The following is an 18,020-nucleotide window of genomic DNA, read 5'->3' as shown; positions in this document are numbered from 1 at the left end:
TCATACTTACCACGTGCTCCCGAATATCACGTGTTCGGCAACTAAATGTATCTTCTCGGGAATACCTCCCTACATCCTCAACTGGATGTGACAAATGCATCAAGCCCAATATTTTTAATTGAACGCACAATTCTCTCTGCTCGGAATGATGACGTGAATGCTATAAATGGTATTGCACTAAATATTTTTCCAGGAAATTGATACACTTATCTAGCTGCAGATAAAATGTCTGAGGATGACGGAATGGATAGAAGTATCACTAACCGGTATCCCAACGAGTATCTTAACTCGTTAGATCCTACTGGGCTACCGCCTTTTAAGCTCAAGTTGAAAGTGGGTTGCCCTATAATATTGTTAAGAAATATTGCCCCAAAAGATGGATTTTGTAATGGTACAAGAATGATGGTCGTCAGGTGCGGCTCCCGTATTATTGAAGTCAAGATTTTAACAGGCGAACAATTTGGCAAATTGGCCTTCATACCAAGAATATCTTTATCACCGTCATCTTCAGATTTTCCTTTTCTTATGACAAGGCATCAATTTTCAGTTCGCTTGACATATGCTATGACTATTAACAAATCACAAGGACAATCTGTCAAATTCGTTGGAGTCGATTTGCGCACACATGTATTTAGTCATGGGCAACTATATGTGGCATTATCAAGGTGCACGTCTTTTGACTGTATAACTGTCCTTCTCCCCGAAGAAAAAACAGATTCCACTACCAATATTGTTTACCCTGAAGTTCTACTCTAGTTTGCTTTATCATACCAGGTACAACGAGTTGTAAAGTATTATAATTTAATTTTCCTCTGTTATCATATATCATCCCTTAAACAAATAATTTGGCGTACTAACTGGTTGTCTGTTGACATATCATTCTTTTTTAGGATTGTGATCGAGAAGCCTCGAAGCTCAAAAGGAACAATATGCTTGAAGATTTTTAGTCTTGATATGTTTCATGTTCTCCTTTTAGATGTCTCCTTGAGGAACGCATCTTCATTAAAGTATATTATTTTTTATTTTCATCTGTGTTTTGGATGGTGTTTTTTGATCCGATCAAGATTTATGCGTTTGAGTTTGTTCTATGCGTCTTAGTTGGTTAAATTTGTTTTCCAGTTTTAATTTGCGTGTGTTGAATGTTCGAGTCGTGCCTTCAGGCACGAGCATTCGCTAGTACATTTATATTAGAGAGTCCTATCTTATCTTGGAGATAAGATAAAAAAGAGTTCTAGGAAACTCTCTATTGTTCTCCCTCTCTACTGTATTAAAGAGCGATCCGAGTTTTTGCACTTTGGAACTGGAGGTGATACTCAATTCTCGTAATATCACTCCATCACAATAGATGGTTGTTGTTCTAGTATGTGATCCGAAATACATAATCCATCCACCAAGGTCTAGTTCAGTTAAACCCGCTTTTGCACTGTTATGTACTCCTTCCGTCCCTAAATAAATGAACAGCCCGCAAACCTAGACCTTTAAAAACATGTATATTTTGGGTTCAAAAATTTTGAAAAAAAAATACTTTGGTGGCGAAGGTATTTTTATTTTTATTTTTTTCAAATTTTTTGAAAAAAAAAATGCATTTATTTAAAAACTTAGATTTTTATTTAGGGACGAAGGGGGTATATATTGTTAACAGAATGAAATCGAGAAACCCTACGTAAAAGAAACAACAATGGAAACAGCCGATGAAGGAGAGAAACACCATGGCAAGAGCTTAACGGCTGAGGCAGAGATTAACAAGATGAAGGAGAGAAACACCAGCGACAGAATCAGTGATTTACCGGTCGAGTTACTCCACCACATATTCTCTTTCCTACCAATCCAATCCCTCACACAAACCACCCTTCTTTCCAAACACTGGAACCAACTATGCCTGTGGCGTTCCCAACCTCTTCTCGACTTCTCCAGTCTCACTCCCAAGTCCATGAAACTGATAAGCACTGTGTTATCTCGCCGTCAACCCAACTCCAATATTACCACCTTTCGCCTCTCCACTGTCTCCGGCTATGTAAGTCCCTCTCAGCTGCGCGATTGCATCGATCGACTAATGAATCACGGGATCGAACAGCTCAAACTTACCGTAGATAAAGGCTGGTTTGTTCTCCCTCAAAGTTTGTTCATTAGCAACAAGCTTAGGGTTCTCACGTTGAACCACCTACGATATCGGGATAGTTATTATAAGCCGAGAGGCTGTGATCAAATATTCAGCTATACAGATTTTGGGTCTTCTCCTCCGGTTTTGTTCCCCACGGTCCACACCTTGTCTCTAACCACTGTAGTTCTCAGGGGTTGTTCGGACTTGTTTTCGGGTTGTAATTTCCCTCTCCTCAATGTCTGATCTCAGTATCAATTGCCCGTGCCTAGAGTATTTGAAACTTGATGGTTTGGAGCTGAAAGGATTGGATGTTTCTGGTCGGAGGTTACTGGAATTTGGACTCAGAAGGTGTTTCAAAGACATCAATAGTTCGGCGAAGATTTTCGCCCCGAGTCTCCGGAGTTTCTATTGGGAAGATATCTGTGTCGCTGTGGAATTTGCGACGGGGAGCTTCGGATGCCTCGATAAAGGCTCCGTCTATTTTCTTGGCACATCACAAAACGCAGCGACATTGCAGAGTACATCCAACTTTCTATCTGCTTTCTCTTTTACCCGATCTATTTGTCTCGGAAGCCTAGTTATTGAGGTCAGTTTACAGTATAATACTACTACATAACATGTGATTGTTAGGAACATGTGTGAAAGATTGAGTCCTACATCGGATAAATAGAAAAAGAGTTGGACCTTAATATACAATTAGATGGCTCACCACTTACAAGACTTAGCCTTTTAAGTGGATATGGGTCATTCAATATATATTGGGTTCAGGCGATGTGGTGCGGACTTTGTGGACACTCCCCAACGGATTGGGCCTGCGCACACACGGAAGACCTCAGGCGGACTAGACTCCTAACAAGTGGTATCAAAGCCGATGGCTGACGATCTTTGGGCGGACTCAAATCGATTTGGTGGACTTGCACGGGGACTCTCGATGGAGTGAGAAAAATCAAAGGTGGCTCTCGATGGAGCAAGGCTGCAGGCGGAGCGCTGCATGGAGGCTCTCGATGGAGTTAAGGGGTTGGCTCTCGATCGATGGAGTAGGTGCGGTGAAGTCCGGGGTTAAATCGGTGTTGGAGAATAAAGATCATGGATCAAGGGGGAGTCAAGAGGATCAAATCGAGGGGGAGCTAGGCCCAATGGATGGTTCACACATGAGGGGGAGATTGTTGGGAACATGTGTGAAAGATTGAGTCCCACATCGGATAAATAGAAAAAGAGTTGGACCTTAATATACAATTGAATCGCCCACCACTTACAAGGCTTAGTCTTTTAAGTGGATATGGGTCATTTAATGTATATTGAATTCAGGCGATGTGGTACGGACTTTGTGGATATTCCCCAACGGATTGGGCCTGCGCACACACGGAAGACCTCAGGCGGATCAGACTCCTAACACAATTTACAAGTCTGCTGGTAGTTTTTTTTCTTTTCCTGCTAAAATTTAACAATGGTGTTCCCCGCCAAACCCCCCCCCCCCCCCCCCTTTTTCGCACTTTACAAGGGATGATATAGTAATATGAGGTTTGCTTATTCACGGAGGAGTCGTGCGTTCTCAGCAGTCCATTTCGGCTTTAGACTGTCTAGATTCAAATGAAACTTTTCTGGAGAAGAGAGAAGAGTTTCCGAAAAAGTTTCATTTACATCTAGACGGTCCGAAACACTCTTGGACGGTCGCGATTCACCTACGTAAATAATTGTTCATGGAACCTCCGTTAAAAAGATTTTCTCTAGAATAATCTATATATTGCAACCAGAAAAATTGAGTGGTTCTGTTTCTGTTAGTTACCCTGTTTTTGGTTAGATAAAGTAATTCCTATATTTTCTCTTGCTCATCTAGTTTGTGATGCTACTCTCAATTTGAAGGCTAGGTTGTAATGATTTATAAAGGCTTAAGATCTCTTCCCGATTTAGTTCATTCTGCTTTCATGATTAGTGTTTGATTCTAAAGGACTTGCTGAGCTTCTTTGATGATCACATGACACAGTAGCTCCAAAATGGTTATGGCGTAGAAGATGGATAAAACTGTAAAAATCAAAATAATGCCCAAACTTGTATTGTTTGTTTCAAATGTTTTCAAAGGCTATGTTGAGGGCCGCAATCAAGGCTAGGCTATACAACAACAACAAAAAAACCCATTCCTCGTTTGTTATCTTACAGAGCAGGTGGATTGTGTGCATCAGTTATAATGGGGCTGCTATTTTGGTGGTAATTTTTTTTGAGAGCAGTCATTATAAATATATTGGCAAAGATTAGGTCTGTCTCCGGTCGTCCCGCATTGGATTACATGGGTACTGTTGTTTTTTTGTGATAAAACATGATCTTTTCATGTGATCCCTATCTACTGCCTCTTCCACTCATTCGGTTCGGATCGGCAGGAAACGGCGTGAATCCACCCCAAGCATCACAAGGCCCACCAAAGAAGCCCGTAACAGAAGCCCAATTACAGAGCGCCTCGAGCCTCCCCCGGGATAGCCAAAGAAACCACGTTCAAACCTTGCCAATTTATTCAGTCCAATTTCTTTGGCAATTTTAATTATTCATAGTACTATCATTTGAATTTTACATCATCACTAGCCTTTTGCTTTCCCTTTCAGTTTTTGGGATACATAGGTTTTGCTGGTGGTCTTCCATGTTCTTTCAATAACCTCACGGCCCGTTTGGATGGAGGATTTGATTTTGGATGGATATAGAAGGATGGTGTATTTGAGGGTGGATATAAAATGGGGGGTGATATGTAAGAATGGTGGGCCCACTTCATAAGGAGGGTGAATTTGTAATTCAGTGTTTGGATAGTTTTTTGAGAGGAAGATATAAAAGGTGGATATGAAGAGATAAGTTATCAAATGACTCAATTGCCCCCAGTTTATATTTTAATGGACAAATTAAGTTAATTTATTATAATTCCAGTAAATACATATTTATTATAAATTGTGAAAAATAAATAAATTCATTTTGTCTTATAAATGTTTAAACTTTAATTTTTATTAGAAAAAAATGGTTTTTTGGAAAAATACTCTAAAAACCAATTTGTCCCACCCATCCACCCACACTCACTCTCTCTCTCTCTCTCTCTCTCTCTCTCTCTCCTGATACAGGGGACTTTCTTCTTCTCTCTCTCTTCTGATACAGTCGTCTCTCTCTCTCATCGATCAAAACAACGACCCAGAAACCAGTGCAGGCAACAGGGCCAAACCACTGGTATGCTCCTCATCACCCTCTCTCCCGCAGTCGTTCTCTCTCTCTCTCTCTCTCTCTCTCTCTCTCTCTCTCTCTCCTTCTCAATCTAGTTTGTGGGATGAAGAAAAGTGAGCGAAAGGCGCGAGGAATAGGAATGGAAAAGGACAACCTCGTCTTTCAACAATGCCGCATAGCCAACGATGGGGGTACCCCTGTCGTTGGTAATCCACCCACATCCATTCCGCAGGTGGATATGTAATCCAGAGTCCCTCTAATCCGACTTCCGTTTTTGCCAGCCGAAGACCGGAGAAAAGGAAGGGAGGGATTTGTAATCCGGCTGCTTGGTATATCCGGGGGCTAATGCCCCATCCAAACAGCCCGTCAGGACCTTAGACCTGCAGACAGACTTGCGCAGAGCTGAAATCGAAGGGATATTATACTTGCTTAGAACCTCTCCAATACTTCAAACCATCACCATAGATTCACCCAGTCGTTGCGAACCCGAAGATGTGGTAATTATGCTCTTTGTTTCATTGTGATCTTATTAACATTATCGTTTGGAAATTTCCTTGACTGTTGCATATCCGAAATGACACTCTTGAAAGCATTTTCCACTCGTTGGGATGAGGAAAATTTCTTTGGATCCTAATTATCATCTTATCTTCTTTCCCTTTTTTTTTTTTTTTTTGTTAATTTTCAGCTTTGGGACGACGAACAATACTGGGAATCTCAAAACCAAACTTTCAAGTCACTTGAGCATCACCTAAAGGTCGTAAGGATTCATATTCAAAATACTAAAGCGCTCACTAGGGTACATAAGAGCACTATCAATTTAGTGCAATTTTGTCTTAGACACGGAAGAGTTTTGCAAGAAATGACCCTAACCTTATAGAGCTTGCTTTATGAACGTCCCGTCCAGAGACCAAGCATTCGTTATCGGATGATGAAGTTTCCACGGGCATCTTCTAACGTTAAAACCTCTCTTGTTTACCGGAGAGTATGAGATCGGAGGCCTCAACAGTGAAGAAGGTTTATTAGTCCTTGTTTGGCTACATTGTAAGATGTCTTTATGTGTTTATTTCCTTATTATACTTTTGCTTTTTTAAGTAATTAGCAAGAATAAGAATAGCAAAAGTTGTTGGGCTACTTGATTTTTGAGTTGCTTTTGTACAGTGCTAAAATTTTATTCATGGCTATGATCAAGAAGCACGTGTAATACATTGTTCAAGCATGACATGCCTAAAGTGTGAAGAAATCTTGCGTAAATTCACTTATCAATAGGTCGGCCCTTGGCATAGGCCCACCAGGCCACCAATTTTTAGACCAAAATAGGGCCCATTAATGCAATTGTATAATTATTACTAATTGACCACTTAGAGGGGAAGAAGTTTGTGCAACCTGAGGGAGAGAGCTCCAGAGCTTCTCTCTAGAGATTTCTAGCACTCCTCCGGCATTCTTCGGTGACTTTTCCGGTGCGCTCATAAAACACTCAGGGTATAGATCGGGCTGTTCTATGCATATGGACTGGGTTTGAGAGCTTTTCTCTCACTTTGAAGGAAAATATTATTTCCCTCTTGTATCCTTCATACATTTTTGGGTTTTCTACCCCCACGATAGTTTCCTTCACTGTACTATTGTGGATGATTCCACATCCGGCCGACTAGTGGTCCTTGACAAGCTTCAGACTAAGATCCGGTGAAGTTCAAGGGATCAGGTGCAGCGAAGTTCCTTTAATTGGTAGATTTGTTTTTTTAGATGTTCTGGTTTTCCTCTTTGTTAGGCTTATGGGGCCGTGTAATTTGTATCGGTGTTTATTGCAATATAATTTGCATTTTGATTGTCCAAACTATTACTGTAGTAGACCGAATCTAATGGTCCGAGCCCATTGGGGAGCGGGGCGAGATCAAGCTCGGCGACCGTCTTGAAGAAGTAGGCTTTCAGCCTCGGCCACCTTTGAGGAATCTCTTCAGGTTCGGCCACCCTTTACGAGGCGGTTCCGTTGGACTTCCCCCTCGTGTTGTCCGCCAGGGTCGGCGAGATCTGAGTTCGGCCACCCGCTGAGTCACGTGCTCTCTCACGTGACGAAGCGGTTATATTAAGGGATAACGATGAAAACACATGGGGGCTGCCAGCTCACGCACAAAGACGGTTATCAGATCTGCTCAGTGACGTCAAGGCGACGTCACCTAACCCGTGCAAAACACACGCCCGTGCTTGGAGAGCAAGCTAGGAAGGCTCTATAAATACTGAAGGAAAAACCCTAAAAGGTACACACACTACGCTATCTAAAAACCCTAGTCCCTTACTTAATTCTCTGCACATTCTCATCCTCTCGCCGGAGGGCCTTGCCGAGCAACCCCGGCTAGGTCTTAGTCGTGCGTTCACTGTGCAGGATTTAGCGAAAAGGCTAGGAAACCCACAAACCATCGGAGGAGGATCCCAGATCAAGGGACCACGGGCCACACAATTGGTGAACCTGACGTGAACTTAAACTTCTGATCCAGACGGCTCGAACATCCTTTAATCCACCCTCCTCCTCTCAACAACCACCACAGCTTTAATCACCATGGGCGGAGATCTGACGGACGTCACCGTCTCAGGGGCCAAAGACACCAATGGAAACACAATCCCTCCACCATTTTCGGAGAGACACATGTCTATTTCACTCCCCCCTAGTTCCGGCCTCTCCCCAGCGGCGGACGACGTAACAACGGCTTACATTCGCTTGTTACAACGTCGCGACGAAGATAGGGACAACGAGCTGGCAGCTCTGAGGGCGGAAGTTGCCCAAATGAAACAACGAATACAGCGAGACACCACTCTTGCTACATCTAGATCCGCGGGAGGCAGAAGCGGGAGGCAACGAAAGCAAACACCACCCCCACCACCACCACAATAACGTCCTCATGAAACCGGCCATCGCGGCTCTGTCAAAGACCGCTTTGTCATCCCACCAGACCCAGGTAATGCAAGGGAAATCATACTTTACAAGCGACCTGCAACATCCGGAACACACCGCTCAAAGAGCTACCACGATTGAACCAATACTAGGGACACTGAGTCGTTTACAAGCACATACTTGACTGGTTGCGCGGAGTTCTCTCGTACAACGATTTCCCACCGTAGCCAAGATTTCGTGGAGACCAGACGCCACGTATCTGACTGTCTCGGGGAAATCCCGGCAGAAAATTTTGACAATAACAACCAGGCTCGACGGAACGGAAAAGGCGTGCATATTGAAGAGCCGAACAACAAAACCAAATCCCGTAGGGGCGGAGGAAAGTCTGTTGACGACCTCACTGATCGACAGTAGATTTACGAGACAAGCTTCGGCATTGAAACCATGAAAAGTCCCCGGACAGAGACTCTAAGAGAATGAAGACGGATGGGCACAGCAAGCCACCGCGCCCTGGCTTTGAGCGGCAGCTGAAGGACCTCGGCTTTTCTCCCTTCATGCCCCACATAATCAACATGACAGCCGAACTCAACTTCCACTTACCGAAGTTTACAAAGTTCGATCCTACCACTTGCGAAGCTTATACTCACCTGATTCACTTCCATCAAACCATTGAGCTATGCACTACAAAGGACGAAATCAAATGCAAAGCATTCCCATCCAGCCTTGGCTCCCTTGGACTCCAGTGGTTCAACAAATTGCCCGTTGGATCTATACGGAACCTAGCCAACCTTGAACGCGCTTTCAACACCAGCTTTATCACAAGCAATAGGACCACCAAGGAGCCTGAGTCATTGTCCCAAATGCGAAAACTCCCATCTGAAACTCTCCGACAGTACGCCGAACGATATTGGCAACTGTTCAATGAAATTCCTGAAATCGACGAGTATTGGGCCGCAAGAACCTTCAAAAATGGCTTGGACATTAACAGAAAGATTCTGGATGAACTTGCTATTCACCCACCCCATGGCATGGGCAAGTTGATGCGCATTGTGGAACGGTTCTGCGCTCTTGAAGAATTTTACGCGGACCGTGCAGATCAAGGGCTAACGAACTCAACTACAAGCTTCCCAATGGTCACACCTCAGCTGCCAGCACCAGTCACAACGCAGCAGCCTTAGCCAAAGAAACTTGTCCACAACATCAAGGAAGGAAAGAAGCGCAACTGAAGGTACATGACTATGTGGCCGAGACCACATACTTCAAAGAACCCATCTGGTCTTTTTTGAAGGAAATCATGAGACAACTGTGGTTCGAATGGCCAATAGGAAAGCTGGGCACAGACACTGGCCAAGCAGATCAGAACCCACGAAAGAAGTGCTCATACCACGACGAGCTCGGTCATTACACAACCGCATGCGCACCATACAAAGCACTATTGGAGCGTTTGGCAGCACAAAGCCATCTCGATCAGTACATTGATCAAACCAAAACACCCCCCCATCCACCTGCTGGCAATCCCAACCCAAATGAACTGCGATCGTCGATACACGTTATTCACGGCCCCGTGACAAAGGAATCTGAATCCAATCTTTGGGTCGACCTCAATCGTGCATCCACTTCCAAGCAGGTAATCGCAGTAGTACCTGGATCCAAACGTCTACGACCAGAAGAGTTACCCAAATGGACAATAACTTTTACTGAGTGCGATCTCGAACATGTGCAAACACCACACTCCGACGCCCTCGTCCTAACTGTCCAAATTGGAGTACATGACGTCAAGCGGGTTCTAATCGATCAGGGAAGCTCGGCGGAGGTCATGTACTATGACTTGTTCAAAAAGCTTGATCTCTCAGAGTCAGCTTTGCAACCCGCCGAAGTACCCCCTCATCGGATTTAACGGAGCACCCGTTTCGAATCTTTCTGCCAGTCGTCGTTGGCTCGAAAATATTGAGCGTCGAATTCATCGTCGTCAACGTACCTAGCCCATACAACGCAATTCTTGGCCGAACCTGGCTACACGGCATGCAAGCAATCGCCTCAACCTACCACTAGGTCGTTCGCTTCATCAGCATCAATGGGAGACTGAAAGATCTACGAAGTGGCCAAATAGCCTCCAAAAAGTGCTACTTCTTAACCGTCCACAATTCCACCAAAGCCAAGCAAGTGCAATGGGTCGAAATTCCAACATTGTCGTGATTGATGATGTTGGCCAGCAAGCTGAAGACAAAGCGGAAGAAGACCTCGTCTTGATGCCCATCAACGAGGATGGCTCGCGATTCTTTTTAATCAGCTCTTCCATCAGCGAGGCCGATCGCGAAGAAATGTTTCAATACCTCAAGAAAAACATAGAAGTTTTTGCTTAGACCCCCAACGAGATGCCGAGTGTCGATCCCGATTTCATCAGTCACTCTCTCAACATTAAGAAAGATGCTAAGCTTGTCATCCAGAAAACACGGCGTTCTGTAGCCGAACATGCTGACGTCATCGTTGAAGAAGTCAAATGTTTGCTGGAGGCCAACGCCATCCAAGAAGTACAATACCCAACATGGTTGTCCAACACAGTGGTCGTTAAGAAGAAAAACGGCAAATGGCGAGTTTGCGTAGATTATGCCAATCTCAACGACGCTTGTCCAAAGGACTGGTTCCCACTCCCGAAGATTGATCAACTTGTGGACGCAGCGGCAGGCCATGCTCGGTTAAGCTTCCTTGATGCCTACCGTGGCTACCACCAAATTGCCATGGACCCCGATGACATGGAGAAAACTGCTTTTATCACACCATATGGCATCTTTAGCTACCGCGTCATGCCCTTCGGGCTCAAGAATTTAGGTGCAACATTCAACAGAGCAATATTCAAGATATTGCAAGAACAAATCCGCCACACCATAGAAGCTTACATTGATGACCTTGTTGTCAAAAGCAAAAAAAATCCAACCACCTGCAAGACTTGGCGGAAGTCTTCGAAGTCCTTAAACTACACAAGCTAAGACTAAACCCTGAAAAGTGCGCGTTCGGCGTAAACGCTGGGAAATTCCTTGGACACCTGGTCACCCGACGTGGTATTGAAGCCGACCCAAACCAGATAAAGACCGTCAAAGACCAGCGCCCACCAAGGACAATCAAGGAAGTACAAAGACTAACTGGGATGGCCGCAGCTCTAAACCGATTCATCAGCAAGTCCTCAGACAAGTGCCACGCATTCTTCCATGCCTTGAAAGAAAAAAGTCGACGCAGCTTTGAGTGGACCCCAGATTGTACCTTCGCCTTGGCCGAACTCAAAGAATAATTAAACTCGGCCCCGCTATTAGTAAAACCCAAGGAGTTCGAAACTTTGTATCTCTATCTCGCCGTTTTCTCCCACTCAACCAGTTCACATGTGCGGCGGGATGGCACAGATGACATGCCAATCTACTTCACAAGCAAGACACTCCTTCCAGCTCAAACACGTTACCTACCCCTTGAAAAGTTAGCCCTTGCTCTCGTTTCAGCGGCTAGGAAACTCCTGCCTTACTTCCAATCACACCCCATCGTTGTCTTAACAGAGCACCCCCTCAAGAGCCTTTTTCAGAAGGCTAATCTATCCAGCAGGGTCTTCAAGTGGGCAGTAGAGCTAGCAAACTTTGACATTCGTTTTGAGCCACGAACGGCAATCAAAGGGCAGGTTCTTGCTGACTTCATTGCTGAGCTTACTTCAGAAGATACAGAACTTCTCAACACACCCACCCCAACACAAACGGTCGCTGAGCATCAAGTGTCGCCGAAACCTTGGCACCTTTTCCAAGGGGACACCTGGCGCCTACATGTTGACGGAGCATCTAACAGCAACGGAGCAGGGGCTGGGGTCGTCCTAGTCTCCCCTTGTGGAACACTACATGAAAGTGCTATCAGCATCGAATTCCCTGCCACCAATAATGAAGCCGAATATGAAGTCCTCCTCGCTGGCTTACGCTCCGTAGTTGTGATGGAAATCTTCGATCTTGTCATTTACTGTGACTTCCAACTCATAGTTAACTAAGTACTTGGGGACTATGAGGCTCGGGATCCACGGATGTTAAAATACCAGGCAATCGTAGCCAAACTCATCACCCACTTCCACAATTTCAAAATTGAACAGATCAACCGCGAACACAATGCTCATGCGGACGCACTCGCTGGCCTTGCCTCAGCTTCTAAAGCCTCCGAATTCAGGACAATTAGCTTCGGCAGCATTGACCATCCAAGCTTTGACACAACTCCTGAAATACTCAACGTTGAACTCGGTCCAAGCTGGATGGACGAGATCATTGCGCTTCTCAAGCATGACACTTTACTAGCAGACAAGAAGGAAGCTTACCGCATCAGGAACAAAGCCGCTTACTACTGGCTCTCCGAAAGTGGCCAACTCTACAGGAAATTTTTCTCAGGCCCTTATCTCCTCGTTGTCCACCTAACCCAGGTACCGAATATTCTCATCGAGCTTCACTCAGGTAGCTGTGGTTGCCACTCTGGCGGCCGCTCGCTCTGCCAACGAGCACTAAGTTAAGGATATTTTTGGAAAAAATGAAGAAAGACTGAGAAGAAGTTGTCCGCAAGTGCCGACCGTGCCAACTTTTTTCACCTATCCCAAAACAGCTAGCCCAGAATCTATTTCCCATCACAAGTCCTTGGCCTTTCGCCCAATGGGGGCTTGACATCGTAGGCAAGCTCCCAACAGCACCAGGTGGCTTCAAATTCTTGATCACCGCAACGGACTACTTCTCCAAATGGGTTGAGGCCGAACCTCTTGTCACAATCACCGAAGCCGACGTTCAAAGATTCGTCTGGAGGAACATTACGACCTGGTTCGGCGTCCCTTACGCCATCGTGTTAGACAACGGAAGCCAATTCGTGGGCAAGGACCTCTCCAGCCTCTGCGCTGAATTTGGGATACGCTTCTTCAACTCTACTCCAGCTTACCCCCAAGGAAATGGCCAAGCTGAGGCAACAAACAAGACCGTCTGTGCTGGAATCAAACATCGGCTAAACTCCAAAAGAGGAAAATGGGCTGAGGAATTGCCACGTGTCCTTTGGGCTTACCGTTCTACCTCGAGGCGCTCAACAGGCCGAACGCCATTCTCTATGGCGTTCGGCATGGAGGCCGTAATCCCACTAGAGTCCAGGTTCCCCACTCTAAGAACGGAGAACTTCGATCCAAAGACTAATGACGAAGCCGTGGAACAAGAACTAATTTTAGCAGACGAGAAGCGCGACGACACTCGACTTAAGCTCGCCAAATACCAACAGCAAGTAGCAAGAGGATACAATCGAAGCGTTCGAACCAAAACCTTCAAGCTAGATGACTTGGTTTGGCAAAAAGTGGTACAAGCCAATAAGAAGCAGAAATTCAAGCCCAACTGGGAGGGTCCCTTTCGTATTGTCAAAATTGCAGGCGAAGGTGCTTACGTACTCGAGGACATGACTAGGAAAGTCCTTACCAACCCGTGGAATGCATAGAATCTAAAGAGGGCATACATGTAAATAAAATACCAACAGTGCGCCTCATGTTCGGCCACTATCTATCCTGTTTTATTATCTTCTTAAGCTTTTTTACGGCAAAATTGGCTTCGGCCACTACAATGTCAATCTCTTTATGATTGGCTTCGGCCAAAATCTTTACATTCAACTTGTATTTCACGTTTTCCAAGTAAAAGAAGTATCTTGTTTGGCAATCGATGTCTTCTACAAATTTTTACTTGTCTTCCTTACTATAAAACTACACTCGGAATACTCCGCCAACCCCAAACGTTGACTTCGGTCACACCCACAAACGGCTTTTACGCCCCTGCTTCGGCCACTATAACTGCCCAAAAAAGCAAAAACCGGACATATGGTCCACCAAGCCTAAGACACACATTACGGATGGAATTTAGGCTTCGGTTCGGCTTGGCAAGACAGTAAGGTCGGCCAGCGCCTGGTTATACTCACGCTTTGGTGAGCAAACCACCCACAAACATTCAATCTCAAACTTGGAGTTGGGAGATTGGCCGAACCCCAACCATACAAAGGGGCACCAAGCGACTTTTTTGTTGCCAACATTGGTATAGTCCACAAAACTTGAAAAATGGACGCGAAAAAAGCCAAGCTCGGCAACGTATCAACAAGACTTATCCACTGTACTTTGGTCAAGGCTCGGCAACCATACGACAGCAAATTAAGCAACTTCCACTTCGGCCCATGACCAACTTCTTAGCCGAACCCAGACCAAAGTGGGGGCTACGGATAGCTACCATTCAAACAAAAAAAGCATGATGACAAATTTGAATAAGGCATGAGAACAATCAACCAAGTTCGACAAAACTGAAACATTGCAAATGTAAAGCAAAGCCATTCATTTGAAGAAAAACAAGCGTTGCAAAACCCCCTAAGCTGAGAGGTATGGCATGGTAAATCATTCGTGCCGACCCCCCTTAAACTATTACATCTGGCATGGCAAAATCCAAGCTCAGATCCGTCCAGTCCAACAAAAATTCAGAATTCGAAACAAAGAAATCAACAAACAAAAAGGGAAAAAGTGAATCCTCTCAAACTCGAGCAGCATCCTCAGCAGTGTCAGCTCCAACCTTAGCATTTTTATCAACACTTACTGGTTCCTGATCAGCCTCCCCAGTCACCTTCTCAGCACCTTCGTCAACCCTCTCATTCCCGACCTCGCCAACACCCTGCATGGTGGCCACATCTCCACCCTCGGCATCATTCCCAGAAACATCTTCAATATCTTCTTCACTCTCGGGAAACTCCTCGGGTGGAAGCGGTGCACACTCCTTGTCTGTGTATGGCAGGACAAGTCCGGGAACAACAGCTGCTGGAATTGACTTGTACAAATTTGAATCAGGTTCCAACTGAAGAGCGTTGGCAGCGGCCGCCACGCCATCCCTATAACCTCTCCGATACGCCACAGGCACCCTCGCCTCACCCTCGTCATTAACCATCTTTCGGGCATCCCACATATACTTGGCCCCGGCTTGGTCAAATCCAGCCTGATAGGCCTTCTCGTCAACTTCTTTCATCTTCCTCTTTTCCCTCCTCAAAACCTTCCCAAGCTTGCGTTCGGATTTCTTCGATTTCGTCTCGGCCTCATCGTTTTTTCTCTCCAGCTCGGCCACCCGTGCTTTCGCCGCCTTCAAACTAGTCTTTAATAACTTCACTTTTTCGCATTCGACCTTGAGATCATCACGGTAACGAGACCTCTCGGCGGTGACTAGCTCGGCCTTAGTTGAAGCCTGGAGCAGAGCCTGCCCAGCCTGCTAAGTAAAAGAAGATAAGCACAGATGCCAAGATACAAATACAGATTCGGGAACTAACACAAGGAGAACGTTTCAAATAAGTCAGGGTCGGATGAACCTGGACAAGATAAGCACTGGCGTGCACCAGGCTCGGCTGCAGGTCCTCTGGAACTTTTTGCATGTGACATGGCAGAGCCAGACCATGAAGCATTGTAACAGCCAGCCTCGGCTCCATCTTGACAAAATCTTCCACTGTAACGACCCTACCTTCGGCCAGAACGAAGGATGGAGCAAACTCCTGAACGTTTGGGCCAGCCGAACCTCCGGACTTTTGCAGCCCCTTCGAGCCACTTGCACAAGATGTCTCAGTCTTGTCCTTCTCACTTGGAAGTGGAGTCGGCGGCTTGGTTGGGAAAAAGTCGTGGGTAACTTTTTGCCTCTTTTCAGCAGGCTCGGTCACATCGGTCCCTTTTTGCCGAACAGCAGCGCCATCCCATTTCTCCCGTAAGATCAGGTATGAGGGTTTGAAGAGGGATGTCTATGCCGGGAAACTCGGCCTGCTGACTCTCTTGGAACCAGAATTCGGCTGTCTTCCTAAAAGTCAAAAACTTCACCCTTGGCTTTTTTCCCTTCTTGATTCCCCCCTGTCGGCTCTTCCCTGCCACGTGTTCGCCCTTCTTTTTACTTTCGACTTTTTTGGCTCGGCATTCCCTCCTTCCCTTTCTTCCTCAACTTTCCCTTATATGAGGGAATATATCCCAACAGGGTCGACGCGTCTCGGCAAACTTGTGCCTTTAGAATGTCTACATGCTTTTCAACCGCCAAAGATTGCTGTGTCTTGGTGATTGACCGGTGATCTACGAGTAAAACCGGCAATCAGTTCCAGTAAAACCAGATGTTAGAAAAGATGGCCTCTACCAAGTAAAAGAGAATGACGAACTACCTCAAAAATCTTTTATCTTCAACACAGCGTACCTACGAAGGGATTGGTCGCCGAACTTAAAATTCCCGTTAACTTCAACATAGAAATTAGCCCACTTGTCGGTGTCAGGCAACCCATCTATCAAGGGCTCCTTATCCCTACGCGTCGACAAATATCGACGCTCGGTCTGACCATGTCTCGACATGATGTACGTGTGAAAGAGATTGGCAACCGTAAATTCTAGATCGTGGAGCTCCTTTAGTTTGATTACAGACATCACTATTCTAAAGCTGTTGATGGCAAAATAATAGGGGACGAGGCTGAACCGAGCCAGGAGTTCCCTCAAAAATGGATGAAGAGGGAACCGCAGCCCAGCCTCACATATAGCCATCAAAGGCACGGTGATATGTTCGGGACGATGCTCTCTCTTGTCTCTTATCCTATTGCTAGCAACTTGGCTAACAACAACGTCGTCGGGGATATTGTACTCTCGGCAAAAATATTGGTACTTGCCAGGCTCCCCATTAAAGAAATGGGCGTAGGGGCAAACCTGACCCCTCTCATAGAGGTCGGCGATCTCTCGATTCTTAGATTGTGATTCGCTATGACAAGATCGCGTAGAAGAGGTGGCTTCGGCTTGAGAATTGAGTCTAGACTCGGCCTCCGGTCCGAGCTGAGGCTCGGTTTCAGAATAGGTTAACGATGTGAATGAGATTTCAGGATCAGTATTGAACTATTCCCTGCCATACTTGTAATCACGTTCGGCGTTTGAGTCACCAGTATCTACCAACATATTTGAAGCGATCGAAGAGATCTTTGATTAAGGGTGTTATTCGGTCGGTTCGGTTCGGTTCGGGGTGGATTTGCCGCACCCCGATCGGGTTCGGGGTATATATTCCGGAGATCGATCCCGACCGGTATTAATTTCGGTTCGGTTCGGTTCGGGGTGAGTTCGGTTCGGTCGGGGATTTCGGGGCGTTCGGTCCGCCAAAAATGGGCCTTAGTTGGGCCATTTGGGCCGTTTTTAAAAATTAACAATAGACTACGGGCTATCTTTGGACTATTTTTTCACCCATATTTGGGCCATTTTCACATGTTTCTCATCCATATTTGGGCAATTTTCAACCTTAAGTCAATCACCCATGTTTGGGCCATTTTTTCACATATGGGCCATCGTAATTTGTACCTTTTTTTTTTTTTTTCAAACACCAATTGAAAAAAAAAAAAACATACAACAAGTATGCTCAAACAATTACAACTTTTACAAGTACTCTTCCACCATCTTCTTTTTTTTTTCAATCGAATGGAAATATTTTCTACACTAGTGTATATAACTTGGAGGAGTTAAAGTAATTTAGAACAGAGAGAGTAATCGATTGGAAAATTTTGCAAAAACGTAAATAAATCAAGCAATGAAATTCCAAAAAAAAAAAAAGTAAGAGCCAAAAGTTAACCATTCAAAACAATAAGAGCCAGAAGATTAAAACAATTTATACAAATATATATATAATATATTTATATATTATATAAATATATAATATTCGTGCTTGGTTCGGTCGGTTCGGTCCTCGGTCGGTTCGGTCCGGGTTCGGTTCGGTTCGGTTCGGTTCGGTCGGTTCGGTCCGCATTCGGTTCGGTTCAGTTCGGTCGGTATAGATTTCCAGAAAACCGAGACCGAAC

General features: G+C 45.2%; 3 protein-coding genes across 3 annotated transcripts; all 3 read left to right on the top strand.

The window, feature by feature from the left end:
* Positions 1–1,678: 1,678 nt before the first annotated feature.
* On the top strand, positions 1,679–6,466 carry LOC131328638 (putative F-box/FBD/LRR-repeat protein At4g03220). Its single transcript, XM_058361555.1, has 5 exons — positions 1,679–2,014; positions 2,286–2,687; positions 4,696–4,750; positions 5,663–5,790; positions 5,979–6,466. The coding sequence occupies exons 1-5, from the start codon at positions 1,679–1,681 to the stop codon at positions 6,168–6,170; spliced, it is 1,113 nt and encodes a 370-aa protein (XP_058217538.1). The 3' UTR covers positions 6,171–6,466.
* A 3,005-nt stretch (positions 6,467–9,471) lies between these two features.
* LOC131328637 (uncharacterized) lies at positions 9,472–10,074 on the top strand. Its single transcript, XM_058361554.1, has one exon. It carries the CDS (start codon positions 9,472–9,474, stop codon positions 10,072–10,074), a length of 603 nt encoding a protein of 200 aa, XP_058217537.1.
* Positions 10,075–12,225: 2,151 nt separating this feature from the next.
* LOC131328636 (uncharacterized) lies at positions 12,226–13,649 on the top strand. The gene is made up of 3 exons (XM_058361553.1): positions 12,226–12,643; positions 12,856–13,047; positions 13,120–13,649. Exons 1-3 carry the CDS (start codon positions 12,226–12,228, stop codon positions 13,647–13,649), a joined length of 1,140 nt encoding a protein of 379 aa, XP_058217536.1.
* The last annotated feature ends 4,371 nt before the right edge of the window (positions 13,650–18,020 follow it).

This window comes from Rhododendron vialii, chromosome 6a, assembly GCF_030253575.1.
Source record: "Rhododendron vialii isolate Sample 1 chromosome 6a, ASM3025357v1".
In the NCBI taxonomy this organism is placed as follows: domain Eukaryota; kingdom Viridiplantae; phylum Streptophyta; class Magnoliopsida; order Ericales; family Ericaceae; genus Rhododendron; species Rhododendron vialii.
This window is presented reverse-complemented; position numbering and strand designations above follow the sequence as displayed.

What these genes read in the sequence shown, in the direction of transcription:
- LOC131328638 (XM_058361555.1), top strand. Translation starts at nt 1,679, where the DNA reads ATGGAAACAGCCGATGAAGGAGAGAAACACCATGGCAAGAGCTTAACG. An exon ending in TCTCCACTGTCTCCGGCTAT is followed by an intron (nt 2,015 to 2,285) that starts GTAAGTCCCTCT and finishes TAACCACTGTAG; the next exon opens with TTCTCAGGGGTTGTTCGGAC. An exon ending in GTTGCGAACCCGAAGATGTG is followed by an intron (nt 5,791 to 5,978) that starts GTAATTATGCTC and finishes GTTAATTTTCAG; the next exon opens with CTTTGGGACGACGAACAATA.
- LOC131328636 (XM_058361553.1), top strand. Translation starts at nt 12,226, where the DNA reads ATGTTAAAATACCAGGCAATCGTAGCCAAACTCATCACCCACTTCCAC. An exon ending in TCTCATCGAGCTTCACTCAG is followed by an intron (nt 12,644 to 12,855) that starts GTAGCTGTGGTT and finishes TTGACATCGTAG; the next exon opens with GCAAGCTCCCAACAGCACCA. An exon ending in CAACGGAAGCCAATTCGTGG is followed by an intron (nt 13,048 to 13,119) that starts GCAAGGACCTCT and finishes CTTACCCCCAAG; the next exon opens with GAAATGGCCAAGCTGAGGCA.
- LOC131328637 (XM_058361554.1), top strand. Translation starts at nt 9,472, where the DNA reads ATGAGACAACTGTGGTTCGAATGGCCAATAGGAAAGCTGGGCACAGAC.